The sequence below is a fragment of the Rattus norvegicus genome, chromosome 9 (assembly GCF_021556685.1).
Source record: "Rattus norvegicus strain SHRSP/BbbUtx chromosome 9, alternate assembly SHRSP_T2T, whole genome shotgun sequence".
NCBI lineage: Eukaryota > Metazoa > Chordata > Mammalia > Rodentia > Muridae > Rattus > Rattus norvegicus.
The window spans coordinates 109,115,913-109,138,567 of NC_141542.1; the positions used below are offsets into that span (position 1 = coordinate 109,115,913).

General features: G+C 42.6%; 1 protein-coding gene and 1 long non-coding RNA gene across 30 annotated transcripts in view; one reads left to right on the forward strand and one right to left on the reverse strand.

Annotated features, from left to right (window-relative positions):
* Positions 1 to 22,655, reverse strand: part of Hdlbp (high density lipoprotein binding protein) — a 69,662-nt gene that overhangs the window by 31,635 nt on the left and 15,372 nt on the right. For 7 of the 29 annotated variants that reach the window (NM_001432870.1, NM_001432864.1, XM_087567522.1 and 4 more), the window contains 3 exon segments: positions 880 to 992; positions 2,434 to 2,498; positions 5,973 to 6,042. In NM_001432870.1, the coding sequence (NP_001419799.1) occupies positions 880 to 955 (76 nt within the window). In that variant the 5' untranslated portion in view covers positions 956 to 992; positions 2,434 to 2,498; positions 5,973 to 6,042. 29 annotated transcript variants of the gene reach the window in all.
* LOC120094809 (uncharacterized) lies at positions 5,459 to 9,751 on the forward strand. Its single transcript, XR_015629756.1, has 2 exons — positions 5,459 to 5,948; positions 9,453 to 9,751. It is a non-coding gene; the product is annotated as an uncharacterized LOC120094809 (long non-coding RNA).

Here is a 22,655-nt window from a genome sequence, read left to right on the forward strand (position 1 = left end):
TGAATTTCAAAAATTTAATTCATTTTAAATTTAAGAACTGATATTCAGGGGCTGGGGATTTAGCTCAGTAGTAGAGCGCTTGCCTAGCAAGCGCAAGGCCCTGGGTTCGGTCCCCAGCTCTGAAAAAAAAAACCAAAAAAAAAAAAAAAAAAAGAACTGATATTCAATTCCATTACAGGAAAACTGAAATATGTTACAACATATACTATCTCTTTAATGTTTATTTGTGTTTATATCCATGTCATATTATGGAGGTTAGAGGACAACATGCAGGAGTCAGGTCTTTCCTTTAACTGTATAGGTGCTGGGATCAAGCTTAGGCCATCGGCTTGGCAGTAGTCTGGTCCACCCAGATCAAAAACTCTGCTTAAAAAATTGGTTTTCAAATCAAAATGCCCTGTATTTATGAAAAATAATATACAATAGTTGGCTTTAAGATTTTTTTCACATTGAAATGTTGCAATGACAATTTTTTTTACATATACTGGGTTAAATATATTAAGTGTGTAGCAGCACATGCTTATAATCCCAGAGGCAGAAGGATCAAGTGTGGGATCACTCTGATCTAAGCAGCAAAACTCTTGTCTGAAAATATTTTAAGAGTGCAGAAGTCAGACTCAAAGAAGCTCAATAATGTTTTGGGATGCCTCCCGGCCAATATTTTATTTTAGTACCCATAGTTGGAACAGCAATTTTGCAAAGGATCCCACTAAAAGCCAGTTGTTAACTGGATTTCTAGGAAACCGCCCACATTTGCAGCTCGCTGTTTCTACAGTCACTCCTCAAACCTGTCCAATCTCACTGTCAACCAACTAGTACAAATTGAGCACAAAAGCCCAGTCTCGGAAGTGAACAAGGACTTATAAAGGGGTCTGTCACCTTTGATTTGTTGTGGAACCAGCCCACTTCGATGTTCAGCAAAACTCTCTTGGGTCAAAACTGCAACGGAGCTCATGGTTGATCTCACGTCCACACACAATCCTAGTAAGACACTGCAACAAGAGAAGGGTAATCAGGGAGCAGAAAGCCCAGGTACAACTACCTGTAACGATCCATGGGGCTGCTTTAGTCAATGTTTTTTGTTTTTTTTTTTTTGGTTCTTTTTTTTCGGAGCTGGGGACCGAACCGAGGGCCTTGCGCTTCCTAGGCAAGCGCTCTACCACTGAGCTAAATCCCCAACCCCTAGTCAATGTTTTTAATCTCCTTACTGTAAGCTATAGTATTTATTTCCTCACAAGGTCAATGTAAATTGTTCAAGCTTTCAAAGAAGGGTGAACATGGGAACTACAAGTAAAGCAGGCTCCTAGCCCACTTGATTACCTGTTTTCTCAGAAACTGCCTGTCACACAGTAGACAAGACTAGGCTGAGAGACCTAGTGCTAGGTGTGCACCACTAATCCACTGCAGGAGCCACAAAGAAATGGCCCCAGTAACCGCTTGTAACCTCCCCCCAAAACCACAAGTAATCTGGGACCTGCCACCTGCTTTACCCAGCTCTGGCACAGATCAACTCCAGAATCATCCATCTTATTTTGTTAATTGTTCAAGATATGCCTCTTGACGTTATAAAAAGTATAAAAATGACAATTACTACAACTTGATCCAAAAGAACCATTTCTAACATTTCAAACACCCCAGGAATGAGGGGTGGAGGATGGACCTCACAGTGCTTCATGGTAACATTGTAAGAGATCTAACCTTGTGCTAAATGGCCTCCTGCCACTCTTGCCTAAGGGTGGAAGGGGATTCACTTACAGAGATAACTGGCTTAAGGTACAGAATTCCTCACTTTAGGACAGCTATGGACATTGGCTATGAAGGTCCCAGCTCTCCTTAAAGTTTGGTGCAATTCAGTATTCTTAAGACACGGGTGTTAGCTTCTGTGCCCTCCTGTAGTCCTAGGAGACCAGAATGAGGACTCATTTTCTCTACAGCACTGTGCACCAAGTGTCTTCTCACATGCACACCTTGGCAAAAGGCAAGTGCTTTAATAAATTATGCAGCTGGTGTGGTGGTGCAAGCCTTTGATTCCAGCACTCAAGAGGCATACACAGGTGGATCTTTAAGGCCAGTCTGAACTACGGACATATGAGTTTCAGGACAGGACTATCCAGAGAAAAGACAAACAAAAAAGGCAAAAAACAAGATCTTACTTCATTACAATAAGACCTAACCCAATTAAAAAAAACTAAGCTCTGTATTTTTAAAGAACATTAAGACTTAAACCCTGAAAAAGCATAATTCACATGTATGAACAGGATTAAACACAGATGTAAGGCAGAGGACAGAGCTGAAGGGCGGGTGGCAAAGCCAGGGAGATACTTCTCATGGCACCGAAGACAGAAACCGAGTATAGGAGATACAGGCCAGAACTAACTCCCGCATCTTGGTGTTCCAGGCCCAGAAATCTTCAGAAAGGGTACTCAAACTTACCAGCAAAATGGTCAGTAGCCAGAAAGTCCGTCCTGAGGTTGCCTCTGTCAGCCTGCCAGCTTTTACTGGTATATGGTAGGAAGGAGAGGAGAGAAAACAAAGCAAACAAAACCCATAAAGGTTACTTATCCATGCTTTATAACTTAGATCCTTTCATCTCTCAAGAAAGAAGGGCTAAATAAATCTTTACATTTGACTTCTAGTTTACATTGGTTATGAGGATTTCTTGAAGAAAAAAAAAACACAAAAGCTCTGATCTCAGGCATTAACTTTGAACAAGACACATTACAGTAAAACTTGAATCATCTTAAACTCTTAGAGGGCAATTCTTCAAGGGATCTTATAAGTGATCTGTACATTGGATCCTTGTGACTTCTGCCAGGCTGACTCTGCTATGAAGCTGACTGTGGCATATACAGCAGATTGAAGATCTCTTGAGTTTTCAGAATGACCAAGGGTTCTTTGACTTTTTAAAGAATCCTTGGAGGCAGGCGTGGTAGCACATACCTTTGATCCCAGCACTTGGGAGGCAGAGACAGGTGGATCTCTGTGAGCTCCAAGCCAGCCAGAGTTTCAAAGTGAAACCTGTCTCAAAAACAACAAAGCCAAGGAATCCTTGGTAACTTTGTAGTTTCTTTGTTCTTGCTGTTGTCCTATAAAAGTCCTCCAGTTCCTTCTAATCCACAGAGATTTAAAAATCAGGTCATAAAATTGCAAGACTCAAAAGTCACCCAGGGAGGCCAAAATATCTACTCTAAACATTTGGGGGCTAGGGGTGGGGTGCATTGAGACAAGATCTTTCTTTATGTAAATCATGCTGGTCTCGAACTCAGAAATTGACCTGCCTCTACTGAGTTTTGGGACTAAAGGTATGTGCCAAAACACAAGGCTCTCTGCTCTCATTTCTTAAATCCAGATGCCTACCCCACTTCAGGAAGCCATGTCTCTTTGCAGGACAGGGTAAGTCTGGAGTACAGAGTACTGGCTACCCAAGCCTGCACATACATTGCCTTGTGCAGATGCAACGCAGGGCTCTACACAGGCGATCTCTAAGCCTGCTCCCACACTGTCCAGGAGTATTTACAGTGACTCAAGGGTTCCTGAGAGCAGCTCCATGTCTAAAGCCTACTGTCGTGGCGAAGAGAGAAACCATCGTGTAGCTTCCAAGACTCCTCACACTTACAAATGCCCTGTGGCAGCCAAGTGGACCTCTAGAGAACTCTAGACAGGCTTGACAAGACACACTGGGGCCTAGTTTCCAGATTTCAGTTTGTCACAGCTTGAGGCAAACAGATCACAATTAGGGACACACTTAACAGAGTTCAGGTAGCATCTAGTAAGGATTTAAAAAAAAATTAAATTAACAACTCAAAACCCTTAACGACTCAAAACCCTATTAAAGACTCAATTTAACACACCTGATACCCATATGTAGCTCCAGACCTCATCTCTACTAGAGTCTCTGCAGTAAGGAATTTTATCGAAGACTTTCTACACTCTCAGTAATGACCATGTCAAGTGTCCATCTGCGCCTGGTCTAACACAGCAGAACCTATGCAACACTCCCTCCACCTTCACCCACTGCTTGTTTTACCTCTACTGGCAAATACTCAGCGGCCTAACTGGCTGTGCCTGACGCTCAACTTGCACAGCAGCCCTCACTGCTGACCACATGCTCTCCATCTGCACCTCCACTGGCTAAACTCAGGAGGAGCCCAAGATTTGGTCTCTCAGCCTTTTGCTGGATTGAATCGTACAAGTCAGGACTGAAAGACTGAATGTTACTCTAATCTGATTTTCAAATACCACCAGAGAAAAGAGTGCATGACATTTGTGGGAGGCCAGCTCCTCTGCCTCCCTATGAAGGTTCAGTCAAGTAACAATGACATCTCTATTCTTTCCTCTTCTGGCCTCTTCATGTTTCAAGTCTCAAGTGGTACAGCCCCTCTAGTCCCTCAGGACCGAGGCCACCTCCACCACCTTTCCCACAGGAAGCTGGGGTCAGTCAGCACCCAAACGTGGATGTTATGATTTGCTTCTTAGAGCATAAATGAACATGGCAGAATAAGGTTAGCTCTCAACAGAGAACAGAACTAAAAGAAAAGAGGTAGAAGCCCAGAGTCAGGGCTTCTGCAAAAGAGAGGTGAAGCAGTGGCAGCTTGAAACCTATTGTTAATCCAGAAAATAGAAAAAGCTGTATGTGAAGGAGTCTTCTTGCTTCTGAAATTGATTCCCCTGTGTTAATTTGTGCCAACTACTTATGTAAGGGGAATTCAGTTATGCTTCAGAAAGAATTTCCTATCAACCTCAACTAGAGGGACTCAAGTTCCTTATACTGTAGGCCAGTCTGCACGGAGGGCACTGAAAACCTCCAGCTTGAAAACCTCCAGCAGAGATACAGGTTTCTTTTCCAAATTTGAAACTGTTCACTTTTATGTCCTCAGAAGTCTTGCGAAGGCACCCTCTCAACCAATACTTAAGAATACAAACTCTAAAATTAAAAACAAAACCCAGCTATGCTGAGATCACAAACTATGTCTGTGACCACCAAGGCCGGCCTAGTGCTTTACCCAGCTCTGGAAGTCAGAGACCCAGCCTGGGAGGAACTTTCGCAGATGCCACCTCAGCATGGCCCTCCCACCGGCCAAGAGCGCCCGCGGGCGGGGACAGGCTTAAAGGGACAGTATCCTGTTCGGCCTCCCTGCCTTTCATCCAAATTCGGTATTTTTCCGTAATGTATTTTTCACCCATGGACCCTGGGGCGCATCCAAGTAGTACTAGGGCCGGGAGTCCTCCTGTGACCACGTAGCCAGACGCCGCAGGTGAAGGTGCAGCGAGGCACCGCGCAGGACATAGGGGCCCCGGGTAAAGATCTCAGCTTGACGCGAACTAGGGCGCCACTGACCTAGCTAGGTCCGGTCCACAGCCCGTACGCCCGTGCGGCCGAGCTGGGGGGAAGGGGTGCGGGGGAGGGGCCGGCTCGGCAGCCCACGTCACCAACCTGGCCAGGTCGCTCCCCTCCCCCATCGCGGCGGCCCGCCCGGTGAGCTAGTAGTCCAGGCGGTCCGGGCCCGCAAGCAGACCCGCGGCGCGTGGCGGACTTGGGAAAGTTTCTGCGCTCCAGCGCGGCCATGCGCAGAGTGACACGTAGCGGCCCCCGCCCGTCGCCGTAGCTGGAGACCAGGAGCCTGTGCGGCCGGGGAGCTGGGGAACCGACCCCGGCCGTGCTCAGCGGCGAACCCCCGCCGCCCCGCCCCTGGCACCCCCGCCCACCAGCTCGCCCGATCCTCACTCGTGAGTGTGACCACCCGAGAGTCTGTCCGCCTGTCGCTGCCGCTGCGCGGGAGAAGCCGGGACGCTCCGAGGCGCGGCGCCGGGGCCGCCGCTGCTATATAGGGCGGAGGCTCCAATCCCGCCGAGACACGTCAGACCGGCCGCCCGCCCCGCCCGCTGCGGGGTCCCTACAGCGCCCGGGAGCCGACCAACTCTTTAAGAGTTCTGCGGCCTGACAGGGGGTGAGGAGTTGGGAAGTTAATTACCTACAGAGAACAGGTATGAAGAACAGGCAGGCCCCAGAGCCAAAGGTGCCAGAGCCGAGGTCACCAGAAACTGTCACCAAAAGAGAAAAGAAAGCTCTGAGGACCTCAGATAGCCGGGAAGACCATTTTACCCCCCCCCCCCAGCACTCCTTGATGGAGCATATTCTCATTCTCTAGGGGGATCTCTTCCACCTGCCCCACCTCTACTACAAATCCGTATCCCACTCCTCAATGTTCAACACAACAAACCCCAAAACCTGCGAAGCTCTCTACAGTTATTACTCAGGGTCCCATCTGTACAGACCAACCTGCAGAGAGTTCCTCCCTCTCCCTATACTGAGCTGGACAGAGCAGAACCTCTGCCCTCAGGAGTCTTCGGTTAGTTTTGCCCTGCTGTGTTTAGTGACAAATACTTGAAGAATCTGTACATACATCATTTTGAACCTCTCCTGAGGTGACATGAGCACACTTCTGACCTGTACAGGCCACTGAGATGCATTAGCACAGGATATGACCATGAGATGTGTTACTAAAGGCTAGGTAGTAACCAACAGCAGATGCCCCCACTCCCTTTCCCCCAACTTCTGACAAAGTTTCATTGTGTAGAAAGAAGTTTTGTCTCAGCTTCCCTCTCTAGTGTTTAGATTAGAGGTGTGAGCCACCAGGTCTAGATAGGATGTGCCTTTCCAGGTACATTGTGGGGGACAATGGTATGTGGGAAGGTCGAAGAGGCCTTCTGTAGTCAGACTTGATTCCTACTTAGAAGATAGCAGCTGACTTGAGGGACTGGGAAAAGCTGCCCTAATTGGACTTTAGACTAAAAGACAAGGGAGAAAGAGGAATGTGATGAAAAGAATGGGGATGGGGTTGTTGAATAGGAAACTATCTGCAAGTTGAAGTGTCAGAACTCAGAAGCCCAGGAGCCAGCCATGCAGCTGACAGGAACACCACAGCTCTTCATAAATCTCTGAAGGCAAAGAATGTGCACTGCTTAGAAGACCCAAGGGCATTTCCAAACTGCCAGCATAGTCACTGAGTGATATAGCTTCCTAAAGCCTCTGTAGGCACCGATTGGCTTTCCTTCTGTTATTACTGTGGTCTGCAAGGTGTCTCTCCCTGGAGATTAACTAACCAGCAACTAGAAGAAATGTTTTTGTTGTTGTTGTTCTTTTGTTACTGAGGTCTAGGGCTGTGAAGAGGGAGCTGTGGAAAGCTAAGCACCGGCAAGTCAGTATGTCTGCTGCCAAGGGATCTCCAATGGAGTTAGGAAGCCTACACAAGATACAAGCTGGCACAATGCCTGCTGTACAGAGACCTCCATGTTAGCTGGGTGTGGTGGTATCCTATCATCAGTACTCAGAAGGGAGTTCAAGGTCACAGCAGGCTACAAAGTTCTATGATGTCTCAAAAATAAAACAAAGCATGGACTTAATGAAGACATTATTAAATCAAGGAGGGTGTGGTAGCATTAGCTTGTTATCTCAGCACTTGAGAAGTAGAACCACAAGGATTAGGAGGCCATAAGACCAACCTGGCCTATCTATGTAAGATGTTATCTCAATGAAAAACGGTAAAATATGAAATGATAAGACACGTACCACAAAACATCCCAGGTGCTCCTGGAGTGCCAACAATCATGACTAGCTAGCTTCCGGAGACAAACACAGAAGCATCAACTCTATCTGCCTCAAAAAGTAAACATCGGTCTGCAATATTTTGGTTTTCATATATCAAGGAACATGGAATAAGATTCCTGAGTACTTAAGGTGAAATGTTAGGACAGTCACACTCTCCAATTCCCCAAATCATGATTCCCTAAAAGAGCTATGCCCTAAACAGAAAGTGGGTCTAAGGGGAAAAGAAGAAGACCAGCAACATAGCAACAACTCGAGGCTCTCACTGGCCTGAGCTGGGAGACAAAAGCATCTCTGGGGAGTGCTTAGAGACAAGGGACTTCAAGTCCCTTAAATCCCCATCATCCTTTTAAAAAAGTGACAAGACAGAAAGTAGGCATACTCAAGAAGGAATACATTTCATAACAGGATAAAAAAAGATATTGACAGATCAATTACAGAATAGAAGCTGAAAGTCCAAAGTTCAAAGAGTAAGATGGAGGGGGGTTGAAGAGATAGCTCTGCAGTTAAGAGCACTTACTTTGCGATCATGAAGACTGCAATTTGGATCCCAGCACCCAAGGAACAAACTAGGCATCCATATAAACATCTGTAGAGCGCATATACACCTCTTTTTTAAAAAGGGGGTGGAGACTGCCCTGTTTCAGCCACAGGCATTGTCCAACCTGCAGTAGTGGGGTCGACCCTCAGGACTTAAGTACTAGGGTTGCCAACTATGTCCTTACTCCTCTGGGCACACAGTAGGGAACCCTTATTTTTGCACACTCATCCCAGGTTCTGGTAACCTGGATGTTAATGTTTACAAAGGGGCAAAATGTCTCAGGGACTCTGGCTTCTAACTCCTTGTTTTCCTAAACGAATTTTTATAGTCTGTACAGTTGGGATGAGTCTTGGGCATTGATTACCGAGGACCTGCCCTCCTGGGTATATTTTGGGTGTTGGTTGGGTAAGGGTGTTGGTCACTTGGCAGTTCAGAAGTAGAACTGTCTACTGGGGTAACTGTATATTTCCAAATAAACTGAGAAATCTTTAAAAAAAAAAGGGAGTGGGTGGGTGGAGACATGGCTTAGTGGTTAAAAGCCTTTGCTGTTCTTGTCAAGGACCCCATTTTGATCCCCAGCACCCACATGTAAGCTCACAAGTATAACTCCAGTTTCACGGTATCTGGTGTTCTCCTTTGGTTTTCCCTAAGCACCAGGTATCATGTGATACACAGGCATAAATGCAGGCAAAAGACACATACACATAAACCTTAAAAAAACAAAAAAAGAGATGAAGTGTGTGGTCCAGTGGTTAGAGCACAGAGCATTCATAAACCCTGGCTTTGCTCCCTGATGCCATAAAAATTGTAAAACTACAATTGAAAAAAATCAAAAATTAAATTATATGGGATAGACTCAAGAACCTGAAATGATATAATTATTAAAAAGCATGAAATAAATAACTCACAAACATGACATTAAATAAAACAAACATAAGAATGAACAACAGAAGGGTTGGGGATTTAGCTCAGTGGTAGAGCGCTTGCCTAGGAAGCGCAAGGCCCTGGGTTCGATCCCAGCTCTGGAAAAAAAGAACCAAAAAAAAAAAAAAAAGATGTTAAGAATCATGGAATGGAATTTCAGAGCTGATGATGTAGCTCAGTAGTTGACTGCTTGCCTATCACGTACCAGCTCCTAGGTTTGACTCCTGGTCCCACCAAAATAACTTACCAAATGAATCATGGAGTAGAGGATAGGACAGTCTAACTTATTCCAGTACCATTCATAAAGCAAACGAACACAAAAAAACAAGAAATGGGAAAATACTCTAGGAGGAAGGATTCATGCCCCCTCCTCTGTTGCAGGAACATGGTCTAAGAATGGAGTCCTGTGAGTGCTTTGAGAAGACTCTAAGGAAAGTCTTATGGCCACAGTTTCTTCAGAATGCAGAATTTTTCCTGGACTGTGTTTTGTGTTCCTCAGGGTGTAGCAGAGTGAGTTTACTTCAGATTATTCATTACTGTTTGCTGATGTTATTGAATTAAATGCTTAAACTATCCTTTACATGACTCTCTGGTTTTGCCATGTTCAGCTTGTCCTTGTGACTGTACACTTTATTCATGTGACTCTTAACCTTATGAGTAAAAATGTCTGATGCTCTGAATAGAGTTGGCTATTGCATGAGAGTTTAGTCTGCCTCATTTATGGACTCCCTTCTCCCAACTCCCACTGTTTCTAGAATGACACTTTCTACCTAAAAATTAGCAGAATAATTTAAATTGATCTCCACAAGACATGCTACACTGATTAGTGACAAGGGATGGTTCTGCTAGTAGTTAGATCATTCATACTAAGACTGGTGACCAGGTCTGTAAATATATATGGCACAGATTATACTTTTGTTAATGTAAACCCCTTCTATGACTATGTCTAAGTAAACCTGCAACAACATTCTAATAATGACTATATCAAAATTGAATTTTCTTTCACAGACGTTTATTATCATACATACAGTTCAGTAGCTTAAGAGAAAATAGTCCAAGTCCAGGGTGGAAACAAGCAGCTCTCTTTAGTCCGTCCATGGTTTCTTTTACATTGTCTTTATTTTTTTAAGTGAATGTTCAACATTTTTCCTAAAACCAAAATTCTTATTTATTAGGTGTGTGGTGGGATGCATGCCACCGCTTGCAATGGCAGCCACAGCAGTGAGCTCTCCTTCCACCATATCAGTTCCAGGGTCTAAAGGAGCTCCGGTCATTAGAACTGGGTCCAACACCTTTACCCATACTGAGACATCTTGACAGCTTTTTTTGCTTAATTAAAAATAATTATGCCTGCTGGTGGCAGTGGCAGTGGCAGTGCATGTCTTTAATTTCAGTGCTGGGGAGGCAGAGGCAGGAGGACCTCTGTGAGTTTGGGGCAGCCTGCTCGACAGAGTGAACTCCAGGACAGTCAGGGCTACACAGAGAAACCCTGTCTTGAAACAAAACTATTTTATTGAAGGCGTGTGTCTGTATGTGAGCTCAGGCACGCACATGCCGCATGATACATGTGGCAGTCAGGACAACTTGAGGGCGTTTGCTCTCACCTCATCCCTTGCTGAGGGTCCATTTTGTACCCACTTGGGCATCTCAGCTCTAACAGCTTCTTTTCCTCCTTTAATTCTGTCAGGTTCTCTTCAGGAAGTGACAGAAAGGGTATCAATTTTTCCTTCAATGGCTGGTATTCTGGCTTATTTCTTAGGGGGCATGAATTTCTTGGTAATGTGCAGATATGTATTTATATTTTAGTTCATCATTGGCAAGTACAAACAAAATGAGTGGACTGTACGAAAGCATCAAATGTGCTGCCGTAATTCCTAAGTTTAGAATCTTGCTCAGCTACGATTCGGGTCACCTTGGTTAAGTTGTCATGAACTCAACTTTTACCTGTCATATTTGTAAATCTGGGTGGATAGAAATTGGAGAGCATTTTCTGTAAGTTGTGATGTCATCTACAAGAACAAGAACTTAGCTTAGAGTAGGTATTTTGCTGTTTAGAATGCTAGAATGAGCATATCCACTAAATGAATATGTTTAGTATTTTGTGAAACTCTATACTAATTTAATAAATATTAAAATAATCATCACATATGCATACAGCTAACAAATATATTTTTAAAAAGTGTATTTTAGGTAAATAAACTATATATATAATACACACATACATATATGTAATTTTTTTCTAGATGGTTTCACTAAGTAGAAAAAAACAATAAGTGAATAGATTTCTACAGAAATGAAGCAGACAATTCTTCAGACCTAACAGACCAAACCTCTATCCCAGGGAAAAGTCAGATAGTGTCAGGTCCTGCTAACGGTCTGTATTCTGGCTGCCCGGAGTTAGGGCTCCCATCAGGGATGATATAGATTAGGGAGACTCCATTGGGCTTACTCTCAAGTTGGTTGTTAATGTAACCAAGTGTAAAATGGTATAAATAATAAAGCAAGAATGAAATGTTTCTAAACATTGTTTATTATAATGAAATTCAGCTTTAAAATTATGTCAATAAGGGAAAACTATCTTTATAATCTCAATACGATATTTTATTGGCTTTTAAGTTTCTTAAGTTCTGGATCTACTTTTTTAAAAAAAGATTTATTTTATGTTTATGAGTGCACTGTAGCTGTCTTCAATGAGCACACCCGAAGAGGGTGTTGGATCCCATTACAGATGGTTGTGAACCGCCATGTGGTTGCTGGGAATTGAACTCAGGACCTCTGGAAGAGCAGTCAGTGCTCGTAACTGCTGAGTCATCTCTCCAGCCCCACTGAATCTACTTTTTAAAAAGTCATAGAAAATTCTAGAAGCTATATACATAAGTCTGATTTACCTAACAAAGTAAGTGGAACCTAGCAGCAGACTTATTTCAAGCAGGAGGACCCAGGTCTCAGCATTCTAACCAACATTCAGTAAATGGCAGACATCAAAGCCTTGACTATATAGTCTTGTGAGAGGATCTCAACTACACCCAGTGCCACAGAACAGAAATGGACCGCTAACTCTGTGTTTTAGAAAGGTTGTATATCTGGGTTCAGTCCCCAGCTATTAAAAAAAAAAAAAAAAGAAAGGTTGTATATGTGTAGTATCTAACTGGATGGACACTAAGTCATAGAGAATAGAAAAAAGAAAGAAAGGAGAGAGAAGGGGAGGGGGAGAGCAGAGGAGAGGAGAGGATAAAGGAGAGGAGACTCAGAGGGCACAGACAAATCCTGAGTTACATAAATGCCAACCAATTGGTAAAGGAAGTGCTTCATGGAGCAAGACAAAGCAATTAACGTTGGGAGGGCAGCACACAAAAAGCAGTAGTATTTATACACTGCTCAACAAGGGGCTTACTTACAAATGTGGTACCCTTTACTTTCAATGGAGAACCTTCCAGTTGGGGAAGGAAAAATGTTAGAACTGGCTACTGTGCCAGCAAGTAAGTTCAATTCCTAGCATCACAAAATACCAAAACCAAGACATGAACCTGTGCACTTTGGGAAAACAATATAGAGCTGCTCGGAGAACTTGGAGAGCAGTACCAGCTAAGTTCTGTCAATTAGGAGTAACCTGGCAGTATATGTCTACTTATGCCCATCCCCTACCTCACCCCTCCAACCAACCAACCAACCAACCAACCAACTAACCAACCAATAAAAATCCCACAAGAAACAGGCCTTGAAAGTGACTTTATAAATAATTTTCCTGCATTTTCACCCATGAAGATCACTTGACTTGCATGGTTCCTCAGGAGCTTCTTTTCCTGCTTTTTCTTTTCTTTTTTTTTTTCCTTCTTTCCTCCTCCTCCTCTTCCTCCTCCTCCTCCTCCTCCTTCTTTTCCTGCTTTTTCTTTTCTTCCCCCCCCCTCCTCCTCCTCCTCCTCCTTCTTCTTCTTCAAAACACAGTCAACTATGTAGCCCTGGCTGTCCTGGAATTCACTTTGTAGACCAGACTAGCCTCAAACTCACAGGCATCTGCCTGCTTCTGCTTTCTCTTGGCCAACAGAGAGAGGCTTCATTCAGAAAAGCTCTAGCTCTACATGACCTGAGGCCCACAGTAATATAGTCTCAACAATGAGTAGTATTCTGGGAGGAGGAGGTGGAGAGGGGGAAAGAGAGGGGAGAGGGGAGGGTAGAGGGTGGAGGGTGGAGGGTGGAGGGTGGAGGGTGGAGGGTGAGAAATGTCTCTTTCTCAGTTACTATTGTTAATATTCTCTGATAAATCCCACTGGGCTGTCAGAAACAAAACAGTTTAACAACTGACCAGGGGCATCAAGTTATAACTTGAGGATTTTATTCCAATGTTTTTTTTTTTTCTTTTTTTTCGGAGCTGGGGACCGAACCCAGGGCCTTGCGTCTCCTAGGCAAGCGCTCTACCACTGAGCTAAATCCCCAACCCCATCCAATGTTTTTTTTTTTAACTTTCTTACACAGTCCACAAACTAGATTAAGCTCACTTTTGTAAAAAGCTTTGTTATGAATACAAAGCTGGCTAAAGAAATGGATGCAAATACTTAAGAATTTGAAAGATAAGGACACTCAAGGACACTCTCAGCTAAATAGAGAATTCTAGGCCAGCTTGGGATTCTCGAGATTGTCTCAAAAACAAAAAAGTTTGCAAGATTAAGCTTAAAACATGAGTTCTATCCAAATAGCAATGAGTTTTCTACAAAAGAAACAAACACCAGAAAACTAAATGGGTTCTCTACTTTTCCAAAGAATACAGCCCAAGGCACCCAAGAGGGTGTTCCCTGCTTGGTGACATTGGACATTCCCCCCCCCCCCCCACTTGGCCTTTTCCTCATCTGTCAAATGAGCTAATAGGACGGCCTCCTTTTCTCAGTAGGATGTCTCTATGGTATCACCTCTTAGGAATTAAATCTCACTTTGATTTAAAGATGTTCTGAGAACAATTTCTGTCTTGTGCGAAGGATGAATTCAATGTTAAACTGCACTGATATTATTATGTCTATATAAGAGCAAAGTCATTTTCCTCTATTTTGAATTAGATAGCCAAAACATTGACTTTAAGATTAGGATGCCACAATTTAAGAGAAAGACTGACTCACTTGTGGGGACCAAGAACTTCAACACTTCAGCTGTCACGTGAGAATGCTGTTGCAAACGACAAAGTATAATTTGTGTGTGTGTACACTCTTGGTATGAAGGACAGAAAACAACCTTCAGTTAGGTTTAGCTGGCCAGTGAGCCTCAAGGATTTCTATTTGTTTCTGTCTCCCCAGTGCTCTGGGATTATAAGAGTGAAAAACTATGTCTGGTTTCTTCAGAGGGTAACTGAGAGACAAGGGCTCACTATGTATTCCTGGCTGATGTGGAACTCACTGTAAAGAACAGACTGGCCTTGAACTTGTAGATATACGCCAACCTCCGCTTCTTGAGAACTGGGATAAAATGCCTGAGTTACAAAACCTGGTTAAATCTAGCTTTTAAATGTAGGATGAAACTCAGATCCTCATGCTTTTGAAGCAAACACTTTATTAACTGAGCCACCTCCCTCCTGAGAGCACCAACTGGTAAACCAGAAGCTCACAAAGAGAGAAAGAAGATAGACAATCCATGACTCGGAACCAGAGGGAGCCAAGCAGAACAGCACATCAGTAACAAAGGGTAAGGAGTGTCCTGTACTGCAGCTGCAAGCAGACCTTAGGCATCACGTGGGAGGCGATCTAACCAGAAGTGAAGAATGATGTGTGAGGACAGGAGCAGAGGCGGTGAGAAACAGCCTCAAAGTCTGGAAACACAACTTTCAGAAGAAAGAATAAACCTGAGTCTATAAAGAGGCAACACACAGAGTAGAAGGCAGGGGCAAGTCTCTGGCTATGGTGCACAGTAGCATTTCCAAGACACACAGTCAAAGAGAACGTGAATTCTTGGCAAGTTCTGTATATGCACCGTATTATATAGCCGGGGCCCACAACAGTCCAGTCTCAAATATAGTGGTGCATCTGAGACTATCTCTTTTGCAAGAAAGCAAAACTGCAAAGTCTATTATATTTTTAAAAATATAAGGCAGACAGGTAGCACACCCAAGACCCAAGTAGTTCTTTTTATTTTCCTAGCCATTGGGGTGGGAAGGAGAAACAACGGAAAAGGGACAACAGGAGGGGGATCAGAAGTAGAAACCTAGTCAAGTACATCTGAATACACTGATTCAAAGCTTTACTTTTAGATCCATACAAATCAGAGAACTGTAGATTATAAAGCATAACTTGTTTCCTTATTCTGAGATTGGCTATATATACTAAAGATGTACAGTCTTCTGTTATGTTTATTATAGTGTATGTAACTTGATAATCACATTTATATTCCTAAGAATCTAAATATTCAGAATAAGGTAGACAATAAGGTAAACCCCCCATAAGTTATTATTTAAACTGGGAATATATCGTATGTTTTTTCATTCTGGTCTGGGGTACACTTCCTATGTTTGTTTGCATGAGACGTAACCTAGTGGCAGTTAGCACCATTCCCATTGGCCCAGGAGTCATTGAGAAATGGCTGTAGGCCTGAAACAGATATAGGCAGTACTGGTTATCCTGTTGTTACAGAAAGCAAGGAGACATGGGGCCTGGGAGATAGCTCAGTGGATATAAACATTTTACCTCAAAAGGAGTGAGGACTTTGGATCCTTAGAACTCATGTCAAAGCGCGGCAGTTGTGACAACCCCAGCATTGAAGAAGCAGAGATGGGTTCTCTGGGGCAAGCCTCTGGGTTCACTGAGAGACTGCACTAAAATTGGAGAGCAACAAAGGCTGATACCCCTTGTCAAATCCAGGCTTCCACTTGTGTCCACATATGCATACTATAAACACATACAGGCACGCAAGGAACACAACAAACAGGGCTGGAGAAATGGTTTAGCACCAAATTTTTTTTTTTTTTTTAAAGAGGACCTGGGTTTGAGTCCCAGCATCCAAATGCTGGTTTATACCTATCTTTAACTACAATTCTAAGGGACCCAACACCTTCTTCTGGATTCTGTAGATACCGTGTACACTGGGTGCATTTATATACATACAGGCAAACCCTACAGATAGAAAGAACTCCAAAACAACAGAACAACAACAAAAAGGAAGTAGTTAAAGCAGTAAGGGACAGGGATGTATATATGGACAACCTAGCCTCTTACAATTGTTACAGTGACTGACATACAACCACCTACAAGTAAAAATTCTAGAGATAAGAAGCTCTACCCCGCACCTCCCACATTTCACCTGTGCAAGCTGCTAGTTTCAAATATGTTTTCAACACTGATAAGAAATCACCTATTCTTCTTCAGGGCTTTCAAGACAAACAAAAAGACACAGGAACATGTGTGTACAAACTACAGCTAATAGAGCCAGAGATACAGCTCAGTGGATAAAGCTGCCTGCTGCCAAGTCTGAGGACCTGAGTTTGATCCCTAGGACTCACATGGTTGAAAGAGAAAAGAATTCTGTGAGTTGTCTTCTGATCTCCACATGTGCACTATAGCATTTGTATGTACGTACACACACACACACACACACACTCACAGAGATTCTCTTAGTTCAAGAGCAGCCTGGGCAGCATAATAAGATCCTATATCAGGGCTGGGTCAATAGTTTATAGCCATAGAGTTCTTGCTTCTCTAGCAAAGGACTTAAGTTTGGTTGCAAGCACTATATTTGGTGGCTCATAAGCACATTTAACTCCAGTTCCAGGGGACAGGAGTTATATGTACTTGTATGCACATAACCCCAATATAGTACACACATATAAATTATTTTCTACAAAAGCTGGTCGGGGATATGGCTCAGTTCGGAGAGGATTTGCTTAGTAGGCACCAGCCCAGGTATGTTGTTGTTATTGTAATTTTTTAATAAAGATTTTATTTATTTTATATGTAGAAATATTTTGCCTACATGTACATATGTGCAGCACAAGGATGCCTGGTGTCAGCGGAAGTCAGAATAGGGTGTTAGGTCTCCTGGAGTTATAGATGGTTGTAAGCTACCAATGGGTGCTGGGAATTGGGCCAGCATCCCCAGCAAGAGTAAGTGCTCTTAACCACTGGACAGTCTCTTAGCCACAAGTTCAGGTTCGATGCCTAGCATCTGGGTAAAACTAGTGTGGTAGCAACTCCTGTAATTTCAACACTTGGACACAAAGGCAGAAAGGTCAGAAGTTTAAGGTCATTCACATTCCAGAGGCCAGCCCAGGCGATATGAGACTCATATTTCAAAACTAACCAACCAAACAGAAAGATCAAGTGGTAGAGTGCTGGTCTAGCATATATAGAAGCCATGGGGTGGGGAAGAGTATATTTTCTATCTATGTATCTTGAAGGTATACCTGTAGGAAGAAGGGGCCTACAGGCTAAATAATGGCTCTTACTAAGAGAAAAGGCAAGGGAGCCCAGGAGCCACCATAAAGAGCCATCCTAACGACCCTCTGACTAGATCAGCAAAACCATTTCAGCTGCAATCTGGCAATGTGAACAGCTGCAACAGGAAACCAATATTCCAATGAAACAGGGCCCAAGCAACAAGCAAGATGGCTGTTAGCCTATTAGATGACTGGCTGACAAAGAACTTCATTCACAAAGCATCCCAATGGCACTGTCCTATGTCAGATATCGGGCCTCCTGATCTGTCACAGTAAACATTCAGTAATGTCTATAAATATTGTTTTATAAAAAAGATTAACTTCATTTTTAATTGTGTGTGTGTGTGTGTGTGTGTGTGTGCGCGCGCGCGCACGTGCATGCATGCTGTGACAGAGGTGGGAGGTTTCTGGTCTTTCTGGAGAAGGAGCCAGAAGCAACTGTGAACCTCTTGATGTAGGTGCAAGGAAACAAACTGGAGTCCTCTGGGGAAGTAGTACTTACTCTGAATCACTGAGCCATCTCTCCAGCCCCCAAAATATTTTAATTCCTCCAGTTTCCAATTTACAGGTAATGCAAAGGTGACATAATCATGTTGAAGAACACGAAATACAGTAAACCAAATATAAAATGTTGACATCCTACAGCACAGATACCCTAAACTTTCATAAAGGAATTTTTATAAAAAGGATATATATTTTTACAGATTTTCTAAGAATCAGCTTAAGGGCAAATAGGAGGACCTTTGACCTTGATTTCTGTAAGCCAAGTATAAAAGTATTGTTTTGTGACACCTGGTAAACTGAATTGCAAGACACTTATTAGATGATATTAGTAACATTGGACAGTGGTAAAGTGGCTATGGTTTCAGCCTCATATCTACTAAAGGTAACACACTAAAGTAAAGAAATGAGGGGTTGGGGATTTAGCTCAGTGGTAGAGCGCTTGCCTAGGAAGCGCAAGGCCCTGGGTTCGGTCCCCAGCTCCGAAAAAAAGAACCAAAAAAAAAAAAAAAAAAAAAAAAAAAAAAAAAAAAAAAAGAAATGATAGAAAGTCTGAGATTTGCTTTAAAATATTAAAAGCAAAAACCAATGCATAGAGATATGAAGAGGAGAGATAAAATATGCTGCTAACAAAAGTTGGACGGAAGTATTGAAATATTCTGGGTTTTTTTTGGGGGGTGTTTTTTATATATTTCAAGGTTTTTCCAAGAAAAATATTTTTAAAAGAAAAAGAGCAAAGAACACTGTTTACCAAAGTCCACGACTAAAGTGGTACTCAGTGGGTAAAGCACACCAGTATTATAAGGGAAAATGAAAGTAAATGAATTAAGTATTCAAGGCAAGACAGAGAAAACCAACAGCCAGAGGAATTAATAAACAAAAAATTGGTCAAATAAAAAAACAAAAGCAACAACAAAACTCAGTTCACCAAATCAGGCCAAGGTGAGGTCATATATGTCTATAAGTCTAGTAGCTTTGGAGCCAGAAGTTGTAGACCAGTCAGGATTGACTATATAGTGAGACCTTGCATCAAAAAGCCAAAACAAACGAACAAACAAACCCTCCCCATCCCAGTCATCCATGAAACAAAAGGAAAACCAAAAACAAAACTCAAGTGTTAGTTTCTCTAAAAAAAAATCAGTAATTCTAGTTTGACAAAGATAAACACACACACACACACACACACACACACACACACACACACACACACACACGAGAGAGAGAGACAGAGAGACAGAGAGAGAGAGACACACACACACACAGAGAGACAGAGAACAGAGACAGAATTGCCTTATGCCTGCTTCTGAAACAAGAACAATGTTACAAACAGCAGTAATTATATCATCTGGTTTCTCCTAAGGAAATAAGTGCTTCCTTCCCTCATGGGGGCCTCACTAATTATTTTGGAATCTCACTGGCAGTAATTGGGTTCTGAGCCCATTAAGGGACCAATAACCGCAGTGAAGGGGCCAGGGCAAACTAACCACCATCTACCTACACAGCTGAGCCATTCTATCCAAAACACACAGTTTCTACCTGGTGGAAAGGAGGGTTCCCTAGAGGAAAACAGGGCACACATGGTTTTGCCTCCCCCTACCCCCAAACAAGGAGTGAATGTACAAAGAAACTATCAATTCAAACCATACATAAACATGTAAAAATTTAAGTATAACACTAGCCTAGCAAATCAATAATAATACTTAGAGAATAAAACATTACAGCTTAGTAGATATGGTTTAATTCTAGTAAATCTGTATTTATATAAATGTTTATATAGCTTAAAGGAGTGTGAACACACAGAAACTGACAAAGGATCAATTAAAAAAAGAGAAGAAAATCCAGAGACTGAGGAAATTTCACACTGATTCCTTGCTTTCTACAGTTTTCTTAGGAAATGTCTACATTTATATTATTATTAATACAATAATAAATATATTGTTATATATTTATTAATATAATAAATATTACTTATATTATTTCCCAGAACTAGCAGATCTTATATTTAGTGAAAAGTTACAATTATATTAGACGTAGAGCAACAAAATTACAACACATTATCATCAAAGAGTGGCAAACAAGCAATCTAAGGAGATAGAACTAAGGGAGAAGACAAATAGCACTATCTGCAAGTGACAAGTCTAGAAAAAAAACCTCTTTTGTTGTTCTGAAGTCCTAGGAACACTGAAGGGAAGACTTCAAATTGCTGGCAAAACTGAAGTTTTGTGCATGCACAATAGTGTGTGTTATGTTGGACGAAAACCTGGATAAGGGAAATGATGTCAAGTTTTAGTCCAGGAGATTTTATCACAAAGATGCTTGCTCTTCTCCAAGTCCATTATATGTGTCCTTGTGAGAGAGGCAGAATAGTAAGAAAAAGGAGCAAGTTACATAGATAGAGGTAGAAATGGGGTGACCTGGTATCCACTAAGAAGATGTAAGGGACAAAGTACGGCCATTTCCCTAAAGCCCAGAAAAGGGAGTATAGTCCTGCTAGATTTTGAAATAGTCTCCACACACGTTTTATATATACGTGGTTATTTGTATATATATACTCACACACATGCACATGCACTCATGTATACATCTTCAAAAAAGATGCAATGATACTCAAGCCTTTTACTCACTTTGTCAAAGTTCCTGAAAGCAGTTACAGAGAGAGAGAGAGAGAGAGAGAGAGAGAGAGAGAGAGATTGATTGATTATTAGGAAGTATTAGGAGGCTATTGAACTCATCCAGGTATGTACAGAGACATATACCAGGTAACTTCAAGGTCCATGTGGAAACCCATCCACCGAGGAGTGACAGGAGTCAGTGCTCCAGGAGACGCTTGTCCCCAGTGCTATGAACCCAAATACAGACTGTCCTGAAGGACAGCAAGACGAAAAGCTGAACAATCTTCTTATAGACTGGTAAGCACATGACATACACAAGGGCCAAGGACTAAGGTAAGAGAGCTACAGTCAATCAGCAATGGCAAAAAGAGGGAAACACAGACACACATGCTCCCTTGCAAACACATCCTTACCAAGTCTGGCTGTGGGACTTAGTGGATAGAGGGAAGTAAAGCTACACCTTGAACTTAAAACATTTTATAGACTTATGAATGAACAACAAGCTAAGTTTTTAGTATGCTAAAACAACCAGAAAGAGTTTAGCCAATTCAATAGCAGACTTTACTATAGAAGCTAATCAGTGAGAGCTGAAGGAGGAAAACAAAACACAACAAAGATCCCTATTATCACGTCAGTGCTTCACAACCATGGTCTGCATATAGACCTGGCTGTAAAACTAACAGCATAGCCTGCTTGAAAAGGTCTTCATTTGGAAGAACACATTTCCTTCCTCTCTTCCCCCCATTCAGGGATCCTTTCTCACTTAAGCAGCTATATAGCTGCCAAATTATAGGTAGCCAAAGACAAGTAGGTGAGGACAGCCATAGCAGCGTCTGTACACAGAAAACATCACTCTAAAACAAAGCATCTTTAATGTTTCACAGGGTCAAGCGAGACTGTACCTGACATGTTGATTTTCTTTAGCAACATTCACTTCACCCTTGCACTTACCAATCTCAGAGTGATGTGATAAGCATCTTTGCAATCTGTGTAAATCAAGGAGGCTCCTGAGTTTTCTGGCTCGTACTACAGTGTCCTCAGAACTGCCAGGGTAAGTCCAGAAAGGCGTAGAGTCCTCCTGTGTGAGGCCACCCTACAATCCCATGGGGTTCACCGTGCTTTGAGGCAATGGAGGTAATGGGGAACTTTGGTCCTCTGGGGCTGGCATGTCAGCTCCCAGCAGAAACTAATGTATCAAAATAGAAGCCCTGCTTCAAAAGAAAAGAATTTGTTCTTCAAATTGATGTTTCCCTAAGATTTAATTCAAGGCTGTAATACCATCTAGTGAATTACCTTTTTTAATTTTTAAAAACTGAAGAGCGAAGAGCGAAGAGCGAACACAGTCCATGACTCCATCTGAATATTATGTTTTATTTTATGTGTATAGGTGTTTGCAAGTATGCATGTGTACTATGCACCTACCTGATGTGCAAAGTCCAGAAAAAGGTGTTGGATGCCCTAGAAGAGGAGTTACAGATGGTCGTGAGCTGCCATGTAGATGTTAGCCTCTGCAAGAACAGCTAGTACTCTTAATCACTGCGCCATCCCTCTAGCCCTGAAATACTTACAAATATTTGACTGTTTATTCTATCACGTAACAGCTAGACATGCACACACAAGGATAATGCAGCACATTTGACTTCATTCGCAGTAATCAGAAGAGTCCCTGAGATATACTCAGGCTTCAGAGCAAAATCTGACAATAAGGGCACAAAGCAGCCAGGTCTGATGAGGACCACCTGTAGTCTCAGCTACTTTAGAAGCTAAGGCAAGAGGATCCTGCCTGGGCCTGTAAGACAGACTGTCTGTTTTGGGGGTTCTGGGGGTGTGGGAGATAGGGTTTGTGCAGTTTGTCTGTGTGAGACAGGGTCTCACTATGGAGCTCTGACTCACTCTAGACTAGGCTGGCAATCTCACAGAGATCCTTTTTAATTGCTTGAAAAGGTCTTCATTTGGAAGAACACATTTCCTTCCTCTCTTCCCCCCATTCAGGGATCCTTTCTCACCTCAGAGAAGAATCTGGGAGGATTATCCGCAGACACATAAATAAATGCATGCATATAC